This window comes from Drosophila bipectinata, chromosome 3R, assembly GCF_030179905.1.
Source record: "Drosophila bipectinata strain 14024-0381.07 chromosome 3R, DbipHiC1v2, whole genome shotgun sequence".
Classification (NCBI taxonomy): Eukaryota; Metazoa; Arthropoda; class Insecta; order Diptera; family Drosophilidae; genus Drosophila; species Drosophila bipectinata.
In genome coordinates, this window is record NC_091739.1 from 10,583,701 (window position 1) to 10,604,925 (window position 21,225).

Sequence of the window (21,225 nt, forward strand, 5' to 3'; positions counted from 1 at the left end):
CCTTAAGTAATATAAAAATAACAAGGAAAACCATACTTTCTACCACAATAATAATAATAAACATGCTATTTTTAAAGTATTTCCACCACGAAAAATTAAAACTTTAATAATTATACAACTTATTGTTTATTGAAACATAAAACAGCCTTTGGTGGTTAGTGAGCATCCAGGAAACCTTTCGCATCAAGGATAGGTAGAATAGTTTCTATGCGTCTTTGAATCTCTTTACTTTCATATATTGAGTCCTGGAACCTTATGCCTTCTGGAGTGTCTTGGTAGAGATTTACAAATTCAGGATCCTCGCAGCCCTCGTACACCATGATCGGTTGGAAAACGTTGGCAATCACAACACCTAATAAGAAAAATTAACTTTAGAAAATACAACCAATTTAAAAATGTCAAACTTACTCAAAAATCTCCTTCTCTCAAATTGAAGCTGGTACTCAAATAAACTGGGTATATAACCCTTGTAGGCAAGAGCCTCAAGAGTCTTTTTCAAAGAATAGTAATGATATTGCACCAGCTCTAATTCTCTTTCCTTGACATCAGTCTTCAGGGATGTGCTAAAGAAGTAATGCATATCAACCGCGGGATGGGTCCAGGTACTGAACTGAAAGTCGATGGGCAGGACCGTGGTGGGATTCCCCTCGTCATCGTACTGGTACATTACGTTCGTGGTCCAACAGTCTCCGTGGATGAGCGTCGTGAAGTCTTTTTCGGTGACATCCACAGATTTAGCGGCATACTCCATCAAGTGGGAAATGATGTGCTCTAGTTTTTTTCCATAGCGGTTCCACAAATTGGGTTTGCTCTTTACGTACCTTATGAAAGCTTTGAACAGCCCAACGAAAACCTCTCCGTAACCCTTTTTTCCTCTCGAAAAGAAATGACCGTTGAAATTTCTTCGCAAAAGTTGTGGTTCTCTTTGGTCTAGGACTATGGCAGCCGCATGAAACTTGGCCAGCATGTCGAGGACTAGCTTAGTATGCACTATGTCCAATTGCTTCACTCTGTCTGCATTTGTATAATGGAGCGGTGCGAGATCCTCCAGGATCATAATCGTTCGCTCCCGATCCACTACAATGGCATCTGCCATCAACTTCTCATTAAAATTAGCCTCTCGGAGAATCTCGGACATTTTTGGTAAGACAACATCATACATTTCCAGTTCTCTGTTGTAGACATCGTACTCCGCAAAGAGACCGGCCTGGGGGGCATCCGAGGACACTCCTTGCTTTAGGATAAAGGATTTCTTTTGCAATACACCGTCTGCCAGCTCGAAGTCTACATAGATTCGAGTCATCACGCCAACATAGTTTTCCCCTTTTTCCGTCGCTGGCTTGGCCCAGACTTTAAGGACTCGCAGTTCATTATCCTTACAGTAGGCCCGGAGGGCTGTCTGAATGTACTCCTCCGTTAGCCAAGTGGGAAGCATTTTAGCTGCTACTCTTCTGCGATCTAAAAGATATCTGAACTCACAGCCTCTTGAATAAAAATCTTATATATGCATTTCATGCTTTTATCTTATCCGCTAAATCTTTATTATAAGCTTGGCAGTCTCTAGATAGTTCTCATCTTTTTATAAAGGCGTGCACTTTTTCACTGCCAGCAGTGAGTTGGCAATTAATTTTACAGCCACACGGGTACCGTTTCAAAATTGCTGTTTCAGGGTTATCAGGGCATTTACAATGCTCATCTCAATGGGATGTCGGTGTAAAGCTTCATCATGAGTTTGCAAAAGTGACGAAGTACAAGTAACGTAAATATTCAAAGAAATTATCTGTTTTATATGGAAGTAACATACATATGAATTCTTTTGTAAGTCTGGGAACGATTTGCAGATCAATTCTTTACAAATATGCATCAAAATCTATAAGCAAAATATTTTTTCGATTTTTAGTCAAATTTTCTGGAGGATCCCCTTCAAAAATGCGGAAATGCATGTTTTGACAATATGGGCTTCTGCGATGACCATATCTTTGCCAATAATCACCCGAATGTTGAGCGGAATACCTTAAACGATTTGTAGATGGAATCTTTACAAATCTACATCAAAATCTATGAGCGAAATATTTTTTCGATTTTTAGTCAAAATTTCCCCTTCAAAAATGCGGAAATGCATGTTTTGACAATATGGGCCTCTGCGATGACCATATCTTTGCAAATAATCACCCGAATCTTGAGCGGAATACCTTAAACGAATCGTAGATCGATTCTTTCCAAATCTGCATAAAAATCTATGAGCGAAATATTTTTCGCAGATCATTTGAACGATTTGCAGATCAATTCTTTACAAATATGCATCAAAATCTATAAGCAAAATATTTTTTCGATTTTTAGTCAAATTTTCTGGAGGATCCCCTTCAAAAATGTGGAATCAAATGTTTTGACAATATGGGCCTTTGCGATGACCATATCTTTGCCAATAATCACCCGAATCTTGAGCGGAATACCTTAAACGAATTGTAGATCGATTCTTTCCAAATCTGCATCAAAATCTATGAGTGAAATATTTTATCGATTTTTAGTCAAATTTTCTGGAGGATCCCCTTCAAAAATGTGGAATCGCATGTTTTGACAATATGGGCCTCTGCGATGACCATATCTTTGCCAATAATCACCCGAATCTTGAGCGGAATACCTTAAACGATTTGTAGATCGATTCTTTACAAATCTGCATCAGAATCTATAAGCGAAATATTTTTTCGATTTTTAGTCAAATTTTCTGGAGGATCCCCTTCAAAAATGCGGAAATGCATATTTTGACAATATGGGCCTCTGCGATGAGCATATCTTTGCCAATAATCACCCGAATCTTGAGCGGAATACCTTAACCGAGTGAGTTCATTGAATATGATAAGAACAAGTTTTTTCGTCAAAATTAAGATAGAAAACTTTATTTTAGTAAACTCGTGACGAAACAATTTATCTCTTATAATATCTTATTTTTTTTGCAAACGTGCAAAGTTTCCATTTGGTAGCTTTTATGCCCCAAGGTGTGTTATTAAAATAATCTGAGTCCTTGGCCGTAAATCCATAACCTACACCATTTAAATAGGAAGAATAGCTCGAATGTGCCACATGTTCTCCAACTGTAAACTCACACACTCACTTGTGTACACATGCATTTCAAATTTTATTTTAATGAGGCTCTAAAAGTCCCTTAGAATCAAGCAATGGTAACAACTTTGCGATCCTTTTTTGCACAGCCACATTTTCGTACGTAGAATCCTGGAACCTAATTCCTTCGGGAGTGTCCTGATACAAGTTGGGAAATGTGGGGTTCTCACTTCCCTCATACACCATAAAGGGCTGGAACGAAGTCGCAACTATGACACCTGTAAATGATAAAGGTTTTTTTAAACGTGTAGAAGTTTAAAAGAGTTTTTAGTTACTTATGAATCGACGCAGTTCAAATTGAAGCTGATACTCAAATAGGCTGGGAAATTTGTCTTTATAGGACAGTGCTTCCAGAGTCTTCTTTAGAGCATAGTAGTGATACTGAACCAGTTCAGCTTCCTGTTCCTCTACAGGGGGTTGTAGGGATGTACTAAACAAATAGTGCAAGTCCACCACTGGCGATGTCCACGAGCTGAACTGAAAGTCTATAGGAAGGACAGAAGTGGGATTTCCTTTGTCGTCGAACTGGAACATTACATTTGTGGTCCAACAGTCGCCGTGCACCAGAGTCTGAAGGTCCTTTTCGCCAACCTCAATAGATTGAGCCGCATATTTAAGCAAATGGGGGCGAAGCTTTTCTAGCTTAGCACTATAAAGACTATTTAAGTCCGGAGTTCTTTTCACGTATCTTATGAATGACTTAAAAATACCGTCGAAAAAATCTTTATAACCTTTTTTCCCTGGTGTAAAAAAATATGGCAAGCTTTTCTGGCTGAGTAGATGCGGTTCCCTTTGATTGAGAATAATGGCAGCGGCATGGAATCTAGCCAACATGTCCAGGACCAGCTTAGTATGGTGGATATCCAATTGATTCAACCTATCGGCATTTGAAAAATGAAGAGGTGCCAAGTCTTCTAGGATAATTGTAGTCCGCTCCCGATCCACGACGATAGCTTCCGCCATAAACTTTTCCGTGAATCCAGCACTCTTTAAAATATCTGCCATTTTGGGAAGCACAATATCGTACATGTCCATCTCCTTATTGTAGACATCATATTCGAGGAAAATGTCCGCCTCTGGGCCGTCTGTACCGCAGATTTTCTTCATAATAAAGGATTTTCTTTGCACAGATCCATCATTCTGTTCAAAGTCAACACAGATCCGAGTCATTACGCCAACAAAGTTTTCACCTTTTCCCGTTGCCGCCTTGGATGAGACTTTAAGAACTTTTAGATCTTCGTCCTTGTAAAAGGCTTGTAGAGCCCTCTGGATGTATTCCTCGGTCAACCAAGTTGGCAACATTTTTTGTTTCAATTAGTCACTGAAACGTGTATCGAAACTGAACTGTCAGCATCCAACCAGATGCTTATATTCGCTTCAAACCTTCTGCTTATCAAACCTTTTTTGTCGGACAATAAGATAAGCCTTTTTAAATAATAAGTATCTATATTGTCACCTTTAAATCAGTTCTGTTAGGATGTACTTTATTTTATAGCCGAATATATAGTGAGATGGCAAATTGATTTTCCTACGTCATTTAAGTCAACATTTCTTCTAAACAGTAATGTTTACTCTTTAGGTATATAATAGCTTGTTTAAATTTCTTTGTAAATATTTAAGATGAACTCAAATTTCTTCTTGTAAATAGATGAACAAGAAATTTATTAAAATTCTTAATGTTGCCCCTTTAAAAAATTGCATAAAATGGGTCTAAAATTGTTTTCCCCAGGTTTTGATTAATATACACATTATATCATTAAGAATTGAATATGATAGTAATTGCACATCCAAGATCCAGAATAGAGCATTCGTCGACCAAAGAATCTTAATTGAAATTATGACAGATCGCTGAAATAATTTACTCGTATACGTAATACGTAATGGGAGACCTTTGAAATATCACGTATACGCCCCAATGTGCACCAATTTTTGTCCATAGTTTGAATTTTTTTCATAGGTATTGAACAACCGATACTCAAATACAAACAAGAATAATATTATTGTGGATCTAATAGACCCTTTACATTTAAAAACGGCAATTCCCCTCTATTACCTGAGTTTTTACATTTGCGAACACATCGTCCTGAAATCTTAAACCCGATGGGGTATCCATGTAAAGATTGGAGTTCTCCGGGTCCTCTTTGCCCGCATACAGGAAAATTGGTTGAAAAGTGTGTGCTATAAGGGCCCCTAAAAATAAACTTGTGCATTTTCCGGATTTATTATCTGTTCTTGGTTGTTTAGCCTTTTGTTTGGCTTCAGCTGGATGCCATAAATGTGGGCAAACACACGTTGTATGCTCTGATATTTGCTGGAATAAATCATTTACATGCATAGTCCGGAGATTGCAACCGGTTGGCGACAAGCCAACGGACTTTTGTGGCATTAGTTTGTCATATTCTAACTAATAATAATAATATATCCCATTGATTTCGGAGGCATGCGTAGATGGCTGGACAAACAATTGGCTCGGTTCATCGGGAAACCGAAACAAATGGAAATGTAAACAAACTGGTACAGATAAGAAAACATTGGAATTCGTCCACAGCCCAAACGAAATGCAAAATAAACAAATATTCATAAATGTATACTAAAACTATTTCAAAGTCTAACGTATGACAGAAATGTATACAAAGGTGGTTGATTTTATAGTTTAATTCATATTTTCATTAAAAGTTGTATAGGTTATGTAATATATTCCAAGACACAGTACCAAGTTTAGGCCCCGTAAGTATCAACAGACAAATCTCCCAGATATGCCTTCATTTTATAACAGAGAATTAAAAATCTAGTCAGGTGGCTGTTAATACTGGTGGGTTCGCATCTGTTCTCAAACAAACCGTTGTGAAATAAATTTATCTTTAGCAAATACAAAGTGCAATTAAAACGAGCTAGTTTAGTCTCGTGCTGACTTTTTTATAAGATATGAATGAATTTTTCAAACAAATTTGGGAAGTATATACATACATCCAAGGCGCACACAATTCAGGTGGAACCACCAGAAAAAAACTCGGTTTTAAAAGTAGAATCTTTAAGAACTATTTCTGGCCACAATCGTAGTCGCACATAGTTGGCTCTGGGAATCTGTTGGTAGTAAACAAATTGATTCGGCCAAATCGAAATCGCTTCTCGGAAGCCGAATCCACATTGTTTGGTAAACAAGAGCCATGGCACTGATAAGAACACTGGTAAACAATGAAGCCAACTGCCTCTCGAATGTTTTTGTTATTATTTTGGTTGCTTTTTGTTCCGAACGGTGTCTGTGGGGAAGTGCTTGTTTGCTTTCACCATAAACAAATTGTTTTTATGGTCATATGGGCTATTGTTTGCTTTTCTGACGCCATAAGGCGAGTGCGGCAAAAAATTTAGGTGGATTTTTTAAGAGCCTAAAGCCAAGGCAATTAATGACATCATATGGGAGGATCCATAAAAATTTTATTGCTCTTACCTAATTGACATTGCGAAGCCGGTAACAAATAGTTTTTATCCTCAATATTTAGTTTCAGTCGGCGAAAAGTACTTTCTGTTCCTACCCTATTTTTACACAAGTCCAAATACACACTGGTTCATTTTTGCGCATTAAAAAACAAATAATAAATACTTTTATTTAAATAAAAATAAATTACCTACACTAAATACGAGCTAGCTGCCAGGACTAGGCCTGCTGACAATCTTTTAGTTTTAAATATTGGTGGCACAAGACCGTTTGGTTCTCAGGACTCCCTTACTGTATTCGCTTGCTGATCGTGTCCAGATAGTTGTAGCCGTGGTAGGCCTTACTCGTGGCCCAGTCCTTGCTGTAGCTGTTGCCGCCACCCACCTCGTGGGGTGACCCCGACCCGGAGCTGTAGGGGGAGTACGAGTTGGAGAAGCTACTGCCCACGAATGAGGAGTAGTCCGAGGGGTCCGATTCGTAGACGTGCGAATGCGTTTGCACCAGATGGGGATGGATCTTGCACATGGTCTTGTACTTGAGGTAGTGGATTAGCCAGCCCACACCGCCGACCAGAAGCAGATTCATTCCCAGGACTGGCATCAGGAGGCCGACCAGAGTCATCTTTAAGTGCGCGATCTTCATCAAAATAATCAGGGGCAGGAGGATGAGCCACTTCTTCTTCTTTTTCTTCAAACGAGCCTCTAATTGGGGTTTATGTCTCCAATTAATTACTGTTTTATGAGGATTTTCATTTAACCCCTATACGAACCTGATTCGTCCAAGACTCGGGCTCCAGTTTCACTGGAAAGCGTCAGTTGCAGGGCATGATTGCGGCCGAAGGTCTCCACCGCCCTCTTCAGGAACTTCAAGATAAGAGTCAGTTCGCTGTCACCTGAAAAGAGCAACAAAACAACCATAAGAATATACGAAAATAATATGTGCGAAAAATGCATAGCAAATGCTTATCGACAGAGGAAGCCAGGGGCAATAATTCTTCAAATTAATTAAACATCCGCCGCGGGTTATCCATTAAATCCAATGTATGCCATGGATGCTGTCTAGGCACAGGTGATCAATTATAGTCCCCCACAGACACATTCCGGTCATTTGATTGCCCCGGTCTTAAGCTGCGAATTTTGCTGCCCAACTACCGGGGAAAACAACTTTCGATTGCACCGAAAAAAATTAAATTAAGTTTCATTGTTCAGTACATTTCAACACGAAATTTGACGTCTTTTACCAGTTTCCATAGCATGGATACTTGGAAAATACCAAGTATTTTTGCTAAATCATAAATAGAACCGAAACTTCTTTCAGTGGCAAGACCCACCTTCCAAACTCTTGGCATCGTTAAAAACAACCACTTCGTTAGCGGGTTCTCCAAGCTGGACCATCCGCAGCCAGCGGTTCTTGTCCCCGGGCAGTTCGCGTCCGTACTCGTTGGGAAAGAAGCCCAGGCTGTTGGTGGCCAGCTTCCAGATGAGCTTGCTGGCCTTGTACTTGATGCAGGACACTAGACTGCGAGTCTCGAAGCACTGTTTCTGGTTTCGCGCTATATAGGCATCACTGTGCACTGCCCGCGTGGAGACCGCCGCTCTGGGCTGGGATCCTGGGGCCGAGGGCGTTCCTTGGGTAGTCAGCTCCTCCGCCGTGGAGTAGTGGAGGAGGATGAGCAGCATCAGTGCCACCACGATGCGACACAGCAGCATGTTTTCGGCTCTCTTACGGTTCACACTAGATTCACTGGGACACTACCGTACGGCTGAGTGGACGAGTCGCAAATGGCATCCAAGTGGTGCTGGCTGCTCCTTTTATCGCGCAGCTTCGACCGCAGATCGGCTGGATAGCTGGTTTTTCATCCAGCTAATGCTCATGTATATGCAGTTTGCAGTTTGCAGAGCTTGTAGTTTGCACCGGAATCGCAATTCCTGCCAGTGGCATGGCGCTGAAAAGTCCAATGCCAATGCCACCGAGGCTTTCTGGGTCAGAGTCGCACGGGGAGACTCCAATAGCGAAAAGCGATCAGCGATCGGCGATCTGCTCAGCGATCGATCGCCAACAAATTGAATCGCATTGTCGTCTGGGATTATGATGCCAATATCGAGCAGCAAACAACCACCAATTGGCCGCCTTCCCGCTAACACTGCGTGTGAGTCCCCAGCATTGGGACAATGAAAGCCGGCCGAACGAAAGTGAATCGCTAACGCGAGCGGTGTGCGATAGGTATCTGATGGATATACGGTTGCTGGTACAATTACATTGGCCTGGCGCCAGTGGCAGTGACTGGCAAATGATACCAATCAGAATAAGTGCAAATGTGCATTTATGCGAGTTTAAACGGGGCACATACCTGGTGGTGGTAGCCCGGTGTTGCATCGTGCAATTTGCATATTTCTTCGGTGAGGCTGATTAGAAAACAAAAAGTGTATTGCGAGCTATGACCGTCTTAATTACCAACCGCAGACACTGGATGCGGGATATGTGTAGTATGCTGGATGCTGGATGCCCCATGCTCCATGCTGGATGTTGAACGCGAAAGTTGTTGTTGTTAGTTGTTACTGGCTCGTTGCCCCTGTTGCATTATTGACTAGTGAAAGTAACAATTGGCTCGGCTTGTCGACTCTTTTTTCTCACTTGGCATTCTTGACAGACATCGCTCGCAATGCATTTGATTAGCTCCACCGATGTCCAAGTCCAAGTGCAATTCCAACACCGAGCCCGAGCTCGTGGTTAATGAGAGTGAGGTAATCGGACTTGACGGCCACCCCTGGCATGACTAATTTAGACTAGAATCGGTGACCAGATCCACTTGCCGCAGCTGGGTAGAAAGTTTTCGGTTTTCTTGTTGATCGGCAATTGTGGTAAATATTGTTTTTAAGCCACCAGCCGCAAAAGCAACTATTTTTGACCGCCAGTCGGCCGGCTGGCAATAATGACTGCCTACTGCCCACCCCACATCCAGTCCGATTTGATGGCTACATATTAAATCACGAAGAGCACGCAAACGTGCGAGTATTTCCAGGATTTTGGAGTTTGCACCGCAATCCGCCCCGAACGACTTTTACGAGAAATTAACCAAGGCGGAGAGAGAGGCTGGAACCGAAACCAAATTGCCAACGACTTGCTTAGGCAATTAAGCAAATCCATCGAGAGGGGACACTGCCAAAGTTTTTTGTTTTCTATTCGGTCCAGACGGCCGGATGGGCTAACGATTGTTGAAACTGCCACCGGCGAGGTGAAGATACCCCCAGATGGCTTCCAGACCAACCCCGCTCGTAAAGATATAGTTATGGCATTGACACGTTTGATAGTGAAATTTCCGTCCAGCTGCATATCCCACTTTGATTTTGAATATTCAATGCTCAGGACAAACGGCTAATCCGATGATTTTCCTTTATGGTCCAGTACTTAAAATTGAAATGGCCTAGGAATCAAGTGAAAATAAAAACAAATTTTGTCAAGTGAGGGTAGTATAAGATTTTACAACTTAACCAATTAAGTATCTGGGGTAAAGCATAAATTTTAATCAGGTAAAACATTTTTTATTAGTTGATCCTTTTTCAATTACTTTCATTTAGTAATATCACCTTTCTAATTGGAGAGTATTTACCATATAGATTCAAAATATATTTGAAACTCTTCATTATACCTAAAAAAAATATTTATAAATAAGATTAAAAAAATCTTTTTTAATATGGTATGAAAACCATAAATAATAATAATAAATAAACTTGGCTTATAATTATCTTGGCCTCTATTTAGAAAACTTTTTGCACTTCTTAGCCAATTTCACAACCTATCCAACTTAGCCATGTTTCAAAACAAGGTTCGTGTAAAATATACAAGCAAATGTAAATACAGGTATACCAGGTATATATCGTCAGTTGGAGTTCCACTGCCAAACACCAGACGGCGTTTTTTATATTTTTTACCCACTAAATTGTTAAAAATTAAGTATATAAATATAGATTATGAATATACTATAATTTATATAGTAATAAGGTGTAGTACTTTACTTTTGTAACACGGTTAATAATGCCGAACCATTTTAAAACATAGTATTTTTCATAAAAAATAAATAAGTTAAATTATTTATTTAAAAGTAGCCTAATGAACAACTTATGTACTTAAAACAATAAAAACAAATTAAATAAGAACATTTTGACTGCTTCTGGCCCGCAGCAGTCGCATTATCAACGAGTTCTTGTCCAGTCCGTAAATCGAAGTCTGGCCAGTGGACTCGGCAGATAACTCATCCGCCGTGTAGTCCGAGTTCTGCGTGGAACTCGACAGCTCGGTGGCCGCGGTTGTGGTCGGCGTCTCCGTAGCCTCTGTGGTTTGACTGTACAGCTCCTCAGGTTCTGTGGTGGCCTGAGGTGGTGCATCTGTGGTGCTGATGTCTAATACTTTCTCCGTGGTTTCCGAATCAGTAAAGTCCAAGGAGTCTTCGCTAGTCGTTTCCATTGCATCAGAGGAAGTATCCTCCAGGTGAGTAGTGGCTTCCGTTGTTGCAACACTAGTCGCCAGTTCAGTGGTGCTTGGCGGTGGAGTGGTGCTGGGAACGGGTGTGGTGGAGGTGGTAGTGGTGGTGGTGGTTAATGTGGTGGTCAGCATCTGTAGAAGCTGGGCATCATCATCCCCGAAAACGGTCGGCTTGCTTTCGATATCCAGGTGGGGTAGCACAGGAGTGGCAAATCTCAGGTAGACTGGCACCTGTGGTGGTGGGGGTGCCATAGTTGTTGTGGTGCTGGTGATTAAAGGAGTTCTAACCATGTTTATAAAATAATTATAGCTCTGAGGTTTCTTTTCGGCAAAAGTCTTTTTGAAGCTAACTGGTTTTCTGTTAAAGAAACCATTGACATTATCGAGTGTTTTTCCAATCAGCCAATTGTCGTTGGAGGACCAGGACCCATCCTCATCGGATTTCACATAATTTGAAAGCTTGGATCTCGTAAATCCTGAGAGCTCTATTTTGCGTATCTTTCGGTTATTTGGTTCTAAGGAAGGGAAAGTGGTTTTCATGGGACTCTTCAGGTGATGGTGTGGCTTATAGGTCGTAGTCGGTTTTTTAGTGGTTAACACTTTCTTGATGTTATTTTTTTCAGTAGTAGATTTCTGCATTATGCTTTTTCCATATAACACGCGGGGCACCACTGACAAGGATCGACTTTTCTTGGTGGGTATTCCCTGTGGCTTACTGCCAAGTGGCATTGGGCACTCACCTTTATGAATAAGCTTCCAGACTGAAAATATTATTTTTTTATTAAAGTTTAGACATAATATTAGTTGTTTGGAGAAGGTAAAACTTACTACTTGCTGGATCTTTGCAACGGACTCGCTCCAAGTAGCATTCATTAATGATTGTGTGGTTGACGCCGTTTCGTGTGGCACAAATTGGTTGAATGACAGTGGGGCAAGGTTTGTCACATTGAAGGCAAGCTCCATCATGCGAAATGGTCCATGCTAAAGGGAAATTTAATATATAAAAAATTAGGGCTTTATTATGTTACTTACCATTTCCAAATTTCTGGCTGTACTCCATCAGGTCGCAAACACTAGAGAAAGTACGCCTCTGGCTCCGAAAAGTCCCACAAATGGGATCATTTCCAAACACACATGATTTCGCCGAGTTTTTTGGGTTTCTACTGCCGTAAACCTTTCGAACCTTTGGTTTTTGAGGCTCAACCATGTAGGGCTTTCGTGCTGGTAAGGAGTAGCTCTTTTCCATAGCTCCTGTCTGGCTGATGAATTGTGTGTGGAACGTGGATGGGGCATAGATCTGGACAGCATCTTCAGGTATCTGGAAATCATCAGTCTGTCTAACCCGATTGTTTCGGTACTTGTTGCTTCGCTTTGTGCGATCAGCGTCTACTTTTGGCTTTGTTTGGGGCTTGTGTTTCGGGCTCTGTTTCATTTTGATGCTGTCTTCTCCACAAAGACCTTGGGAAACGATGCGCCAATCTATTAATTTCGGGGAAAAACATTAATAAATTATAATACAATTAAAAGTTTATTAAGGGCTACTCACTTCTCTGGGTCTTAACATTCTCAGCATTTACTAAGCACTCATTAGAGAAGGTGGACTTCACTCCGGCGTACATGGCGCAGACAGGACGATAGATTTTGGTGCAACGCACGGGTTGCAGCGGCTTCTGGTTGTTGTGTGGTAAGGTATTTTCTTTGGGGCACACTCCCCATTGTTGGACCAACCACTCAGAGCCAGACAAACACGATGTACGTTTCATTTCGCAGCGGCTCCTGAAGGTCCTGCGGTGTCCGGTTTGCGAGCTAACTCCACAAACTGGTCTCTGCCGGGTGCTGCACTCGAATTCGCAGTTGGGGAAACAGTTCTGAAGAGATACTTCATCTACAGATATCATTTCAATTAATGACCAAAATACCGACTTAATATTAAGCTACTTACAAATCGGTGCACCCATTAGGTTGTTGCGCTGGGCCTTCCTCAAATCACAGTCGTTTCTAAAAAGAAAGTACATTCCGTTGGCAGTACTTTGGGCACACACGGGCACATCATCGTTGGAGCAGGCCTGGTCCACCTGATCATGAGCACCGGAGAAAGCCAATATCTGACACAATATTCCAAAGTAAGCAATGAGTAGCACTAAACTCCGCCCGGCCATGTTCTTGCAGTTCTGAGACACCGAAACTCAATGCAACCCGAGATGCGTTTGGGCCTTTTATATTGCCATCTGGGGGCACGCTCTGCCATCTGACATAGTCATAGCTCTGCGCTAAATGGTAATGCGATGATGATATTATCGGACCCAAAATTCTGCAGACATCACATCGCGCGATAAACACGCTTGGCATCGGCATTCTGCGAAAATTTGTCACAGCCCGATAGATGCTTCGATTGTCCGCTCTATTGATAGCGTCAGACAGCGCGTCAATTAGATGAGAAACTAAGCATCTCCGGGGCAAGTCTCCGGCGGACTGGCGGCTACGTGATTTTCGACGGATTTTGGGAAAGCGGTCAGATAAGACCCGCCACAGAATTTGCATTGATTGTGAAGACACAGTCGCCGCTTAGCCAATATCTTTTCCGTTCTCCGTATGAGTTGATAATCCTCTGGCATTTTTCGATTACCGAACTCTTCAAAATACATAAATATTGAAAGCTTCCATATTAATCGCTTACAGCCAGCTTAAGATGAGGTAATGAATGAGTTGTGAATTTTTTGGCATTATCAGGAAAGGAAGTTGTAGCAGCATTATTGTAATGGAAAGAAGTCTACCATTCATTCAGAAAAAATTTCAATGAATTCTCACGCATGTTGTGGCAAGATGGTATTATCTCCTACAATAATCTTGGAGCTCTGATTAAATTTTATGTTTTTCTTCACCTTAAATATGGATGCTACATGTAGTTCAATCAGAACTTAAGTGAACATGCGTATTTTAATGTTAATTTAATTCTCTGATGATAATACATAAGAGAATAATGCCAGATGCATTGTGGCCTTAAGGGGGACCTAGTTCAAGACAATCATATTACCAAGACTTTTTTTTCCTATTGTATTACTCTTAAGTTTATTAAAATCTATTTTCAATCTTTGCGACTCAAAAGCATTAGCCAAGAACCGCTAATCGAAGAGGCTTGTGGGTCAAGTTCCATCAAGATGCGGATATTATTTAATTATTACAGAAGGCGCTGCCGGGGTCTCAGCTAATTTGTGTTCTTGCGGTTCTATCTGCGATGGATAATCTGGAAATAGACGCGGCATAACGTCACAGTCACGCGCAGGCATCATGTTGGCTCTGGCACCTGCTTCCCATTTCCAGCAAAACCCATCCGAGTAGGCCAATTGTTAATTTTGCGAGGAGGCCAGCAGCCATCAGCTAGCAATGGCTCCCCCTTGCCGTTCTACGATGCTAATGACAAACAATTTGAGCCGAAGAAACGGGTGCTAAAATTACAAAATCTAATAACGCGCAGCGGAGGTGCAATCTGGCCGAAAGAAAGCCACGGAGTTGCTGAATCAGAAAACTCAACTGAGCGCTGAATGAAGTGGCTTAGAGAGAAGATGGAGAGAGAGAGCCATGTGAAGCGATCTTGGCTCCAACTTGGCTTTGTGGCCAGAAAAAGTCGGGCCAGTCTAACGACGAGAGCTGAAGCATAAAGACATGCGACTTCTCGGGTGCAACGGCCGTCAGAGTCATTGAACGCTTGCATTTTCCTGGGCCAAAAACGCAGATCATAAACCACAGACAGACAGCCAACTTTTGGCTTTGGTTAAAGTTAACAAACTCGGTGAATTAGAAAATTAGCAAGCCATGGTGCTGGCCACGCCCCCCGTTAATAAGGGCAGCAAGCCGGGCAACTGTTTCATGGACCAGTACCAGCAGTATTCCGCCCACTGCGAGACCGCGGACAGTGGCAACGGCAGTGACCTGGAGAGCAACGGCCCCCCCGCCAAGCCGGACGACAGCGAGGAGAGCGGTCCCTCCTCCCTGGGCAGCGACTCCACGGAGTACGTTCGCCAGTCGGCCTCCCAGCCTAGCGGTCAGCGGCAGCGGCAGAAGTCCCTCCGGGTCCTGGGCTCCCTGCTGCCCGACAGTCTGCTGCGGGACATTCGCGATCGCCGCAGCTCGGAGTACGTGGTTCAATACTCCCCGAAGGAGGAAAAAAAGTTAAAGGAGACCCGCCTGACCCGCGAGTCGCTGAGCGAGGAGAAAATCGAAGAGCTCCGGGCGGCCGTCGAGCGGGCCAACTTTGTGCAAACCGGTGAGGAGTCGCTGGACAGCATCGAGGCCACCGCTCAATCTCTGCCAGCCACCAACATTGGCAACAGTGGACGCAGCAGCAGCAACATCAACTACAAGTATGCAGACGACCAATACTACAGCTTTCACATTAACGAGCACGAGAACTTTGGCGGCTTCTCGCGAAACGGAGGCGACTCCAATCGGGACGAGGAGAATGGGAGTCTAACGGAGCAGGCAGATCTCTTCGCCGGATACCGGGATGTGCGGTGCGGACCCAGTTCTACCCAGTCCACCATCCGATCCGCCAAGGGGACCGTGCGGGGCGTCAAGAACCGTGTGCGCAATGGAATAGCCACGTTCTTGCAACTCCACCAGCAGCCGAATGCCAAGGTGAGTTGCGGAAACAGTTACGGGTTTCTTATTAATTGCATTTCATTGGAATTTTGGAGCCCTAATTTGCATATTCTTTCTCGAAAAAAAACCATAAATTAATGGCAAGAGTTTTGAAGATGAAGATGCAAAAAAGATTCAAATGAGAAATGGATATCTTATATTGAAATATCTCTTTTAATTATATTCTGAGATATGTTTAATTTTGAAAACATGTTAGAATTTTTCTTGAAAAAATTAAACTTGTTTCCCTTTTTTTCTCAAAAAAGTAAAGACATTCTATCGGGCTTGCAAAATTATGAAAAAAGAGCTCCTAGGAGTTAGAAGCCTTTGGAGAAAAGGGGAGATATTCATGTCTCTTATAAGATATAAAAAAAATATTTTTTAAGCCATATTAAAACTTGTTAGTCTGCCATAGTTTTGACCGCGTCTGTAAATTCCGATATGAATATTCAGTTATTGATGGCAATTCAGTTCCCACGCTGCTGGGCGTCTTCAGAGCCATCGCATCCACCGGCAGGTGGTTGAGTCACCTGAACCGCCTTGCCTTCCAAATTATGCAATTCCCTCGACGCGCGCGAGCATCTTGTCTTGTCCAATTGTCTGCATTTCGGCCCAACTTGCCGGAGAAAGTGCTGGGCAACAATTGTGGCGGCTGCCTGGCTGGGTTTTCAATATATCTTTCACATTTCCAGTATTCAACTATTGGCGTATTGGAGTGCCCGTAATCTAATGAACCGCTCGCGGTTTCCCCCTTGTCAGCCCCCGGTCCCCTGTCCCCACCCATCTGAGTCGGTTTCTTCTTCAATTATAATGGAAACCGTTAAGTGGCTTATTTTGTCGCCGCCGATGTCGCTTTGTATGCGCTTAGCGCGCGTTTACAACTTGCTCAGATAGCTCGGACGGCTAATGCCAGATATCGTCTTAGCCGAAATTGGTTTTCTCGTTTTTGTTTTCCTCTCATGCATCTCATGTTGCCAGTAATTCGGGGTTTTGGTTTTCGTTTTGGTTTTGGGTGCGCTGGATTGACACGACTAATCGCAGTTAATGTCGGGCAGCTTGTGGCAAGCAAGGGGCTGGGATCTAAGAGCTGGGGAGCTTGGGAGCTGGAAAGTAAATAAAAAGAACGGCTTATTCCGCGGAGACAACGGGGCTTTGTGAAATTGTCATCGTAAAAGCGCGATTTGTAATAGTTTCTTTTCTTTTTCCGAGGCGGGTTCTCGGAACTAGTTTCAATAAGCGATCTCTGTTTGGATAATTAATTCATTTGATAAATCAGCATAATGTCTTCCCCATTGATGGAGGAGCTTTCTAGTATTTTGATTTGATAACCATTTGATAAATCGCTGAAATTGACACCGAGCTGATTTATAACTTCGACTCTGGTAACATTCTTTAGCAAAATTTCACTATGTAATCTGATAGATCTTGGCTAAAAAACATCTACCATACATATTGCGATTGGGCTGAAAGGCAATTAAGCATTCGGCCGGTTTGTTGCGTATTGCGTTGAGTGAATTATAGGAAAATTACGGAAACATATACAATACCACTACTTGATTTATGACTATGGACTTTCTAGTGTTTCGATTTAACCAACTTTTAGCCACACACATAAAAAGAGCTTTCTAGTATTTGGACTTGGCAGTAAATCACCTTTAGAGTCAACGCTTCGCACTATAATGTCACAAATTATCGGGAATGACTGCCATTTGGAATTCCCGATGCCAAATGATAACCCCAATTAGGGTTACCAAATAGTTGTGATCGATTTCGGGCCTTTCAACAGTATGAACCCCATTTATGAGTCGAAAACCAGTCTCCAGTTGATGGATTATCTATCATTGAACCGTTTTTCCGCCCATTTGCTCACTTTTCCCCGTTTTGCCTTTATCAACCGTGACTGCAGTAGAAATCTGGTGTCTGGTCCAAAGATACCAAAAACAATTTCGGGTTTCGTATTGTTTTTTTATGCTTTTTAATTTTTATTAGTGCCCCGCTCCCATTCCAAGACTTAGAAATTTCCCTTTATCTAATTTAATGAGCAGATTTTAGATCACTTTAATTGTTTCGTTTGCCTTTGCTTTTCACTTTCTGAGCCATAGAGCCGAACCTGATGAATTGATGGAATGATACCCGGCTCGGCCTGCCCCGGCCTGGTCTGGCTCAGATCGACGGACTAGAAACACAACGGATCACTATACATACATTAAGTGGATGCTAACTGAATAGAAATGTTTTATGGCCTTATAGCGGGCCGCATGCAAATTAGACTGAGAGATGGAGGAAGCATTCAAGACTCACAATGAGGAAAGTGATAATGCAAATTATAATGCAGCCAGCAGTATGCAGAGCAATAAAAATCGAAAGTGAAAATGCTGCTTGTCTGGGCATTGTTTTGGTTTGGTTATTTCATTTTTATTTTTTTTTTTTATATTTCTTTTCTGCAGCCCTTTGAGCTTTGGAGTTTAGCGCATTGCTGGAAGCTATAATTAGAGCATTCACCAAATTTTGTTGATGGCTGGCCGCAAATTGGAGGTGCTGGCCAACAAATCTGCTGGCCGTTCAGAAAACACACAACTCACTTTGTCACCTTCGAGAAGCATCAGCAACATCGCAGCTGGTTTGGTATTAGCCTCCATCTCGATGGCTGTTGCCCAACTCTTCGATTGGCAATCACTCTACCACTGGCTCTTGGCCATACAAGTGACCTGCTTTCTCTTTTGTCCACTTATATGTAGCAGTTGTTGCTGCTCTTGCTGCCGTTTTGTTGCTGCGGTTGCTGATGTTGTGGGCTGTTGCTGCTGCTGCTGCAGATGCTGCTGGTGTGACAAAAGTCGCGCTGAGGTCAACCGTGCAAATCACGTGTGGTAATTGTTAATTGGCGGCGTGTTTATGTTTTTGGCAATGCAAATTATCAACATCAGCCGAGTTGACATTGAACCACTGACAGATGAGGTGCCACTTGGCGGTTAGGTGCTTTATTAGCTTCGCTAGTTGCCTCGCCGGCTCGGCTGGATCGAGGCTTTTCTTTTTCTGTGGAATTGAATTGGCAAAACAGCTCCTCGCCAACGTTCACTTGAAGATGGAGATGGAGCTCGCAGCTCGCAGCTCAATCTCAATCGCAACCTGAAGCTGCAGTTGATGTTGAAGCTAATACTGAGGCTGGAGTTGACTTTCCATTTGACCGCAGCTTGTTTGTTGTTTGTTTGTTTCGCCTGCTTGTTTATTGTCTATTTGGTTCGTGCTGCGTGGCTTTGAACTTTTCTTCGGCTGTGTCGTGAAATATTTTTCTCGCTTTTGTCGTTTATCGTTGACAACGACACCAGCCCCCAGCTGCATCTGCTGCGGAATGCCCGTTTTTTGTGTATATCCCCATCCACTTCTCATTACCTTGCTATGGCCAGCTTATTAATTTTCTGTCTTTCTATTGCAATGCAAATTCTAGTCATACCGGTTTCAAGATGGTTCGAGCCATGCACATAAGAAAAACCAATAAATTTTCAAGATGTTGGGATTAAGTACCGTAAGGTTACTAATAGATTTTCCTTTTTTTTTGGACAAAGAGTTTCAATATCAATGAAGATACATTTTTACCTCATATTGTATCTATCAGTCAAGCTTTCTTAAACCACCATTTTTTTTTTCGGTGCACAAAATGCATCCAACGGTTCAATGATACTTGCTAGACATCACAGGTGGGGGGATCATATCGCATCGTATCGGTCGGACTTGGTTCATTAGCCAAAGCAGACGCCACCAAAGTTGGCCAACTAACGGAAATGTTAATTGTCAAATGAAATGAGCGAACCCCCAGCTGAACCGGTTCGGACTTACAAAATAAGACATCATAAATTGTCGGGAAAACATTCCAGGTTTCCATTGTGTGGCTGTCTCTTTATATCTGTGCCCGTTTCGTTGCTGGCGCTGTCGATTGCCTAGCAGTTTTCCTATTATTGCTTAATTGTATTGATTAATAGGATTTTGAGTGACATGCAGAGTTGCCCGGTTACGTGACTCCGAGCTAACGAACTCGGCACTCTGGCAGAGAGTGGCTGAGGTTTTCCACAAGCCGCAGATCGAGGCTTTCCAACCAACCAGTTTTCGGCATCCGAATACCGATTTCCAATTTTCATTTCGACTATTTTTTTGGCCAAGACCTGATTCTATCGTTGTGTACAGAAACTGCAATTAAATTGGCTGCAAAGCTGCGATTTCAATGTCAGTTTACGTCTAAAAAATGAACATTTTTTCTTTTTACGAAAATTGTATGCCTTTCTTTTTTTGGAATAATTATACTACGACTTAAGACAACAATAGCGACAAAAATAAATGTTTTATGTTTAGCACTAAATATAAATTCAAAAACGTATTGATTATTTCTTTGTGTGAGCAGTTGTCCGAATGAAAGAGCCACGATCTTGTGACATAGCTGCATATTTGCTTCCGATATAGCCTTTGTCTATGGTTGGCCTTCATCCTCTGATGGTGGAGACTCGATTTGGCATTGCCGTTCTGGCCAGACCGTGACAAGCTCAGAAATCCGCGCTGTGTGGCGAATGCTGTGCCAATTTCCAGTTTTCGGTGGCCTGCTTTCCGGCCACCAAACCAGAACTCGAACTAATCTGTGGTTTCTGTCTCTTCCCCCTCTGTTTTCACCCACAGAACTTCAAGGAGAAAGACCTGGGCAAGGTGGTGCTGTACACCACCAGCATGGGCATCATCCGGGACACCTACACAAAATGTGCCAACGTGAAGCAGATTCTACGCACCCTGCTGGTGAAGTTCGAGGAGCGGGACGTCTTCATGAGCGTGGAGTACCAGGCGGAGATGCGCCAGCGGATGCAGACTACCCAGGTCCGGGTGCCGCAGCTCTACGTGGAGGGCCAGCACATCGGAGACGCGGAGACGGTGGAGCGGCTGAACGAGTCCGGCGAACTGCGACAGCTGCTGAAGCCCTACAAGTCCATTGCCAGTACGCTCACCTGCCAGACCTGCGGCGGCTACCGCCTGCTGCCCTGCCCCTCCTGCAACGGATCGAAGAAGTCCGTGCACCGCAACCACTTCACCGCCGAGTTCGTGGCCCTCAAGTGCATGAACTGCGACGAGGTGGGCCTGGTCAAGTGCCACAACTGCTGAGCCAATCCGAGCTGAAGAGTCCTCTGTACATCTCCGTAGCTGTAAGCCCAGTTAACTGTAGTCACCAGTAAGGAACAATCGGAATATCCTAGGCCTAAGTAGTAAATAGTTTAAAATCAAAAGCACCTTGTTTTCTTGGGTTATTTGGGCTATAAAAGGGGTCACTCTAGAAATGAGACAAAAAAAGGTAAATTAGGATCAAAATCTAAACAGGTTAAGGTAAGGCAGAAATTACCCAATTTCGCAGAATATTAAAATAAAATCAACCATTTATTTTTATGTGATTACTATCCTGCGCTTATTTTAGAGCCGATAACAAAGCCTAAGCTCCCAATCAATGGCTTATAATTTGCGCTCTGCAGACCAACAAAATATATTAAATACAAACTAACTAACAAACTTAAATATTAAAA

The 21,225-nt window shown here is 42.6% G+C and overlaps 5 protein-coding genes across 6 annotated transcripts; 1 reads left to right on the forward strand and 4 right to left on the reverse strand.

The window, feature by feature from the left end:
- Positions 1-102: 102 nt before the first annotated feature.
- LOC108129329 (uncharacterized) lies at positions 103-1,463 on the reverse strand. The gene is made up of 2 exons (XM_017247293.2): positions 409-1,463; positions 103-352 (listed from the first exon to the last, which is right to left on the reverse strand). Exons 1-2 carry the CDS (start codon positions 1,433-1,435, stop codon positions 156-158), a joined length of 1,224 nt encoding a protein of 407 aa, XP_017102782.2. The 5' UTR covers positions 1,436-1,463; the 3' UTR covers positions 103-155.
- Positions 1,464-2,916: 1,453 nt separating this feature from the next.
- On the reverse strand, positions 2,917-4,368 carry LOC122321523 (uncharacterized). The gene is made up of 3 exons (XM_043211607.2): positions 3,396-4,368; positions 3,113-3,338; positions 2,917-3,041 (listed from the first exon to the last, which is right to left on the reverse strand). The coding sequence occupies exons 1-2, from the start codon at positions 4,288-4,290 to the stop codon at positions 3,142-3,144; spliced, it is 1,092 nt and encodes a 363-aa protein (XP_043067542.2). The 5' UTR covers positions 4,291-4,368; the 3' UTR covers positions 2,917-3,041; positions 3,113-3,141.
- Positions 4,369-6,706: 2,338 nt separating this feature from the next.
- Osi1 (Osiris 1) lies at positions 6,707-9,208 on the reverse strand. Of its 2 annotated transcripts, XM_070281530.1 has the most exons (5): positions 9,191-9,208; positions 9,015-9,143; positions 8,907-8,961; positions 7,326-7,448; positions 6,707-7,257 (listed from the first exon to the last, which is right to left on the reverse strand). In XM_070281530.1, the coding sequence occupies exons 2-5, from the start codon at positions 9,072-9,074 to the stop codon at positions 6,845-6,847; spliced, it is 651 nt and encodes a 216-aa protein (XP_070137631.1). In that variant the 5' UTR covers positions 9,075-9,143; positions 9,191-9,208; the 3' UTR covers positions 6,707-6,844. The 2 variants fall into 2 exon arrangements, with proteins under 2 accessions (XP_070137631.1, XP_017102917.2); XM_017247428.3 differs by lacking the exons at positions 8,907-8,961; positions 9,015-9,143; positions 9,191-9,208 and adding an exon at positions 7,887-8,676.
- A 1,494-nt stretch (positions 9,209-10,702) lies between these two features.
- On the reverse strand, positions 10,703-13,263 carry LOC108129472 (uncharacterized). The gene is made up of 5 exons (XM_017247449.3): positions 12,981-13,263; positions 12,585-12,923; positions 12,071-12,517; positions 11,867-12,019; positions 10,703-11,799 (listed from the first exon to the last, which is right to left on the reverse strand). Exons 1-5 carry the CDS (start codon positions 13,195-13,197, stop codon positions 10,703-10,705), a joined length of 2,253 nt encoding a protein of 750 aa, XP_017102938.2. The 5' UTR covers positions 13,198-13,263.
- Positions 13,264-14,661: 1,398 nt separating this feature from the next.
- On the forward strand, positions 14,662-20,915 carry LOC108130002 (glutaredoxin domain-containing cysteine-rich protein CG31559). Its single transcript, XM_017248337.3, has 2 exons — positions 14,662-15,673; positions 20,339-20,915. The coding sequence occupies exons 1-2, from the start codon at positions 14,852-14,854 to the stop codon at positions 20,810-20,812; spliced, it is 1,296 nt and encodes a 431-aa protein (XP_017103826.2). The 5' UTR covers positions 14,662-14,851; the 3' UTR covers positions 20,813-20,915.
- Positions 20,916-21,225: the final 310 nt, after the last annotated feature.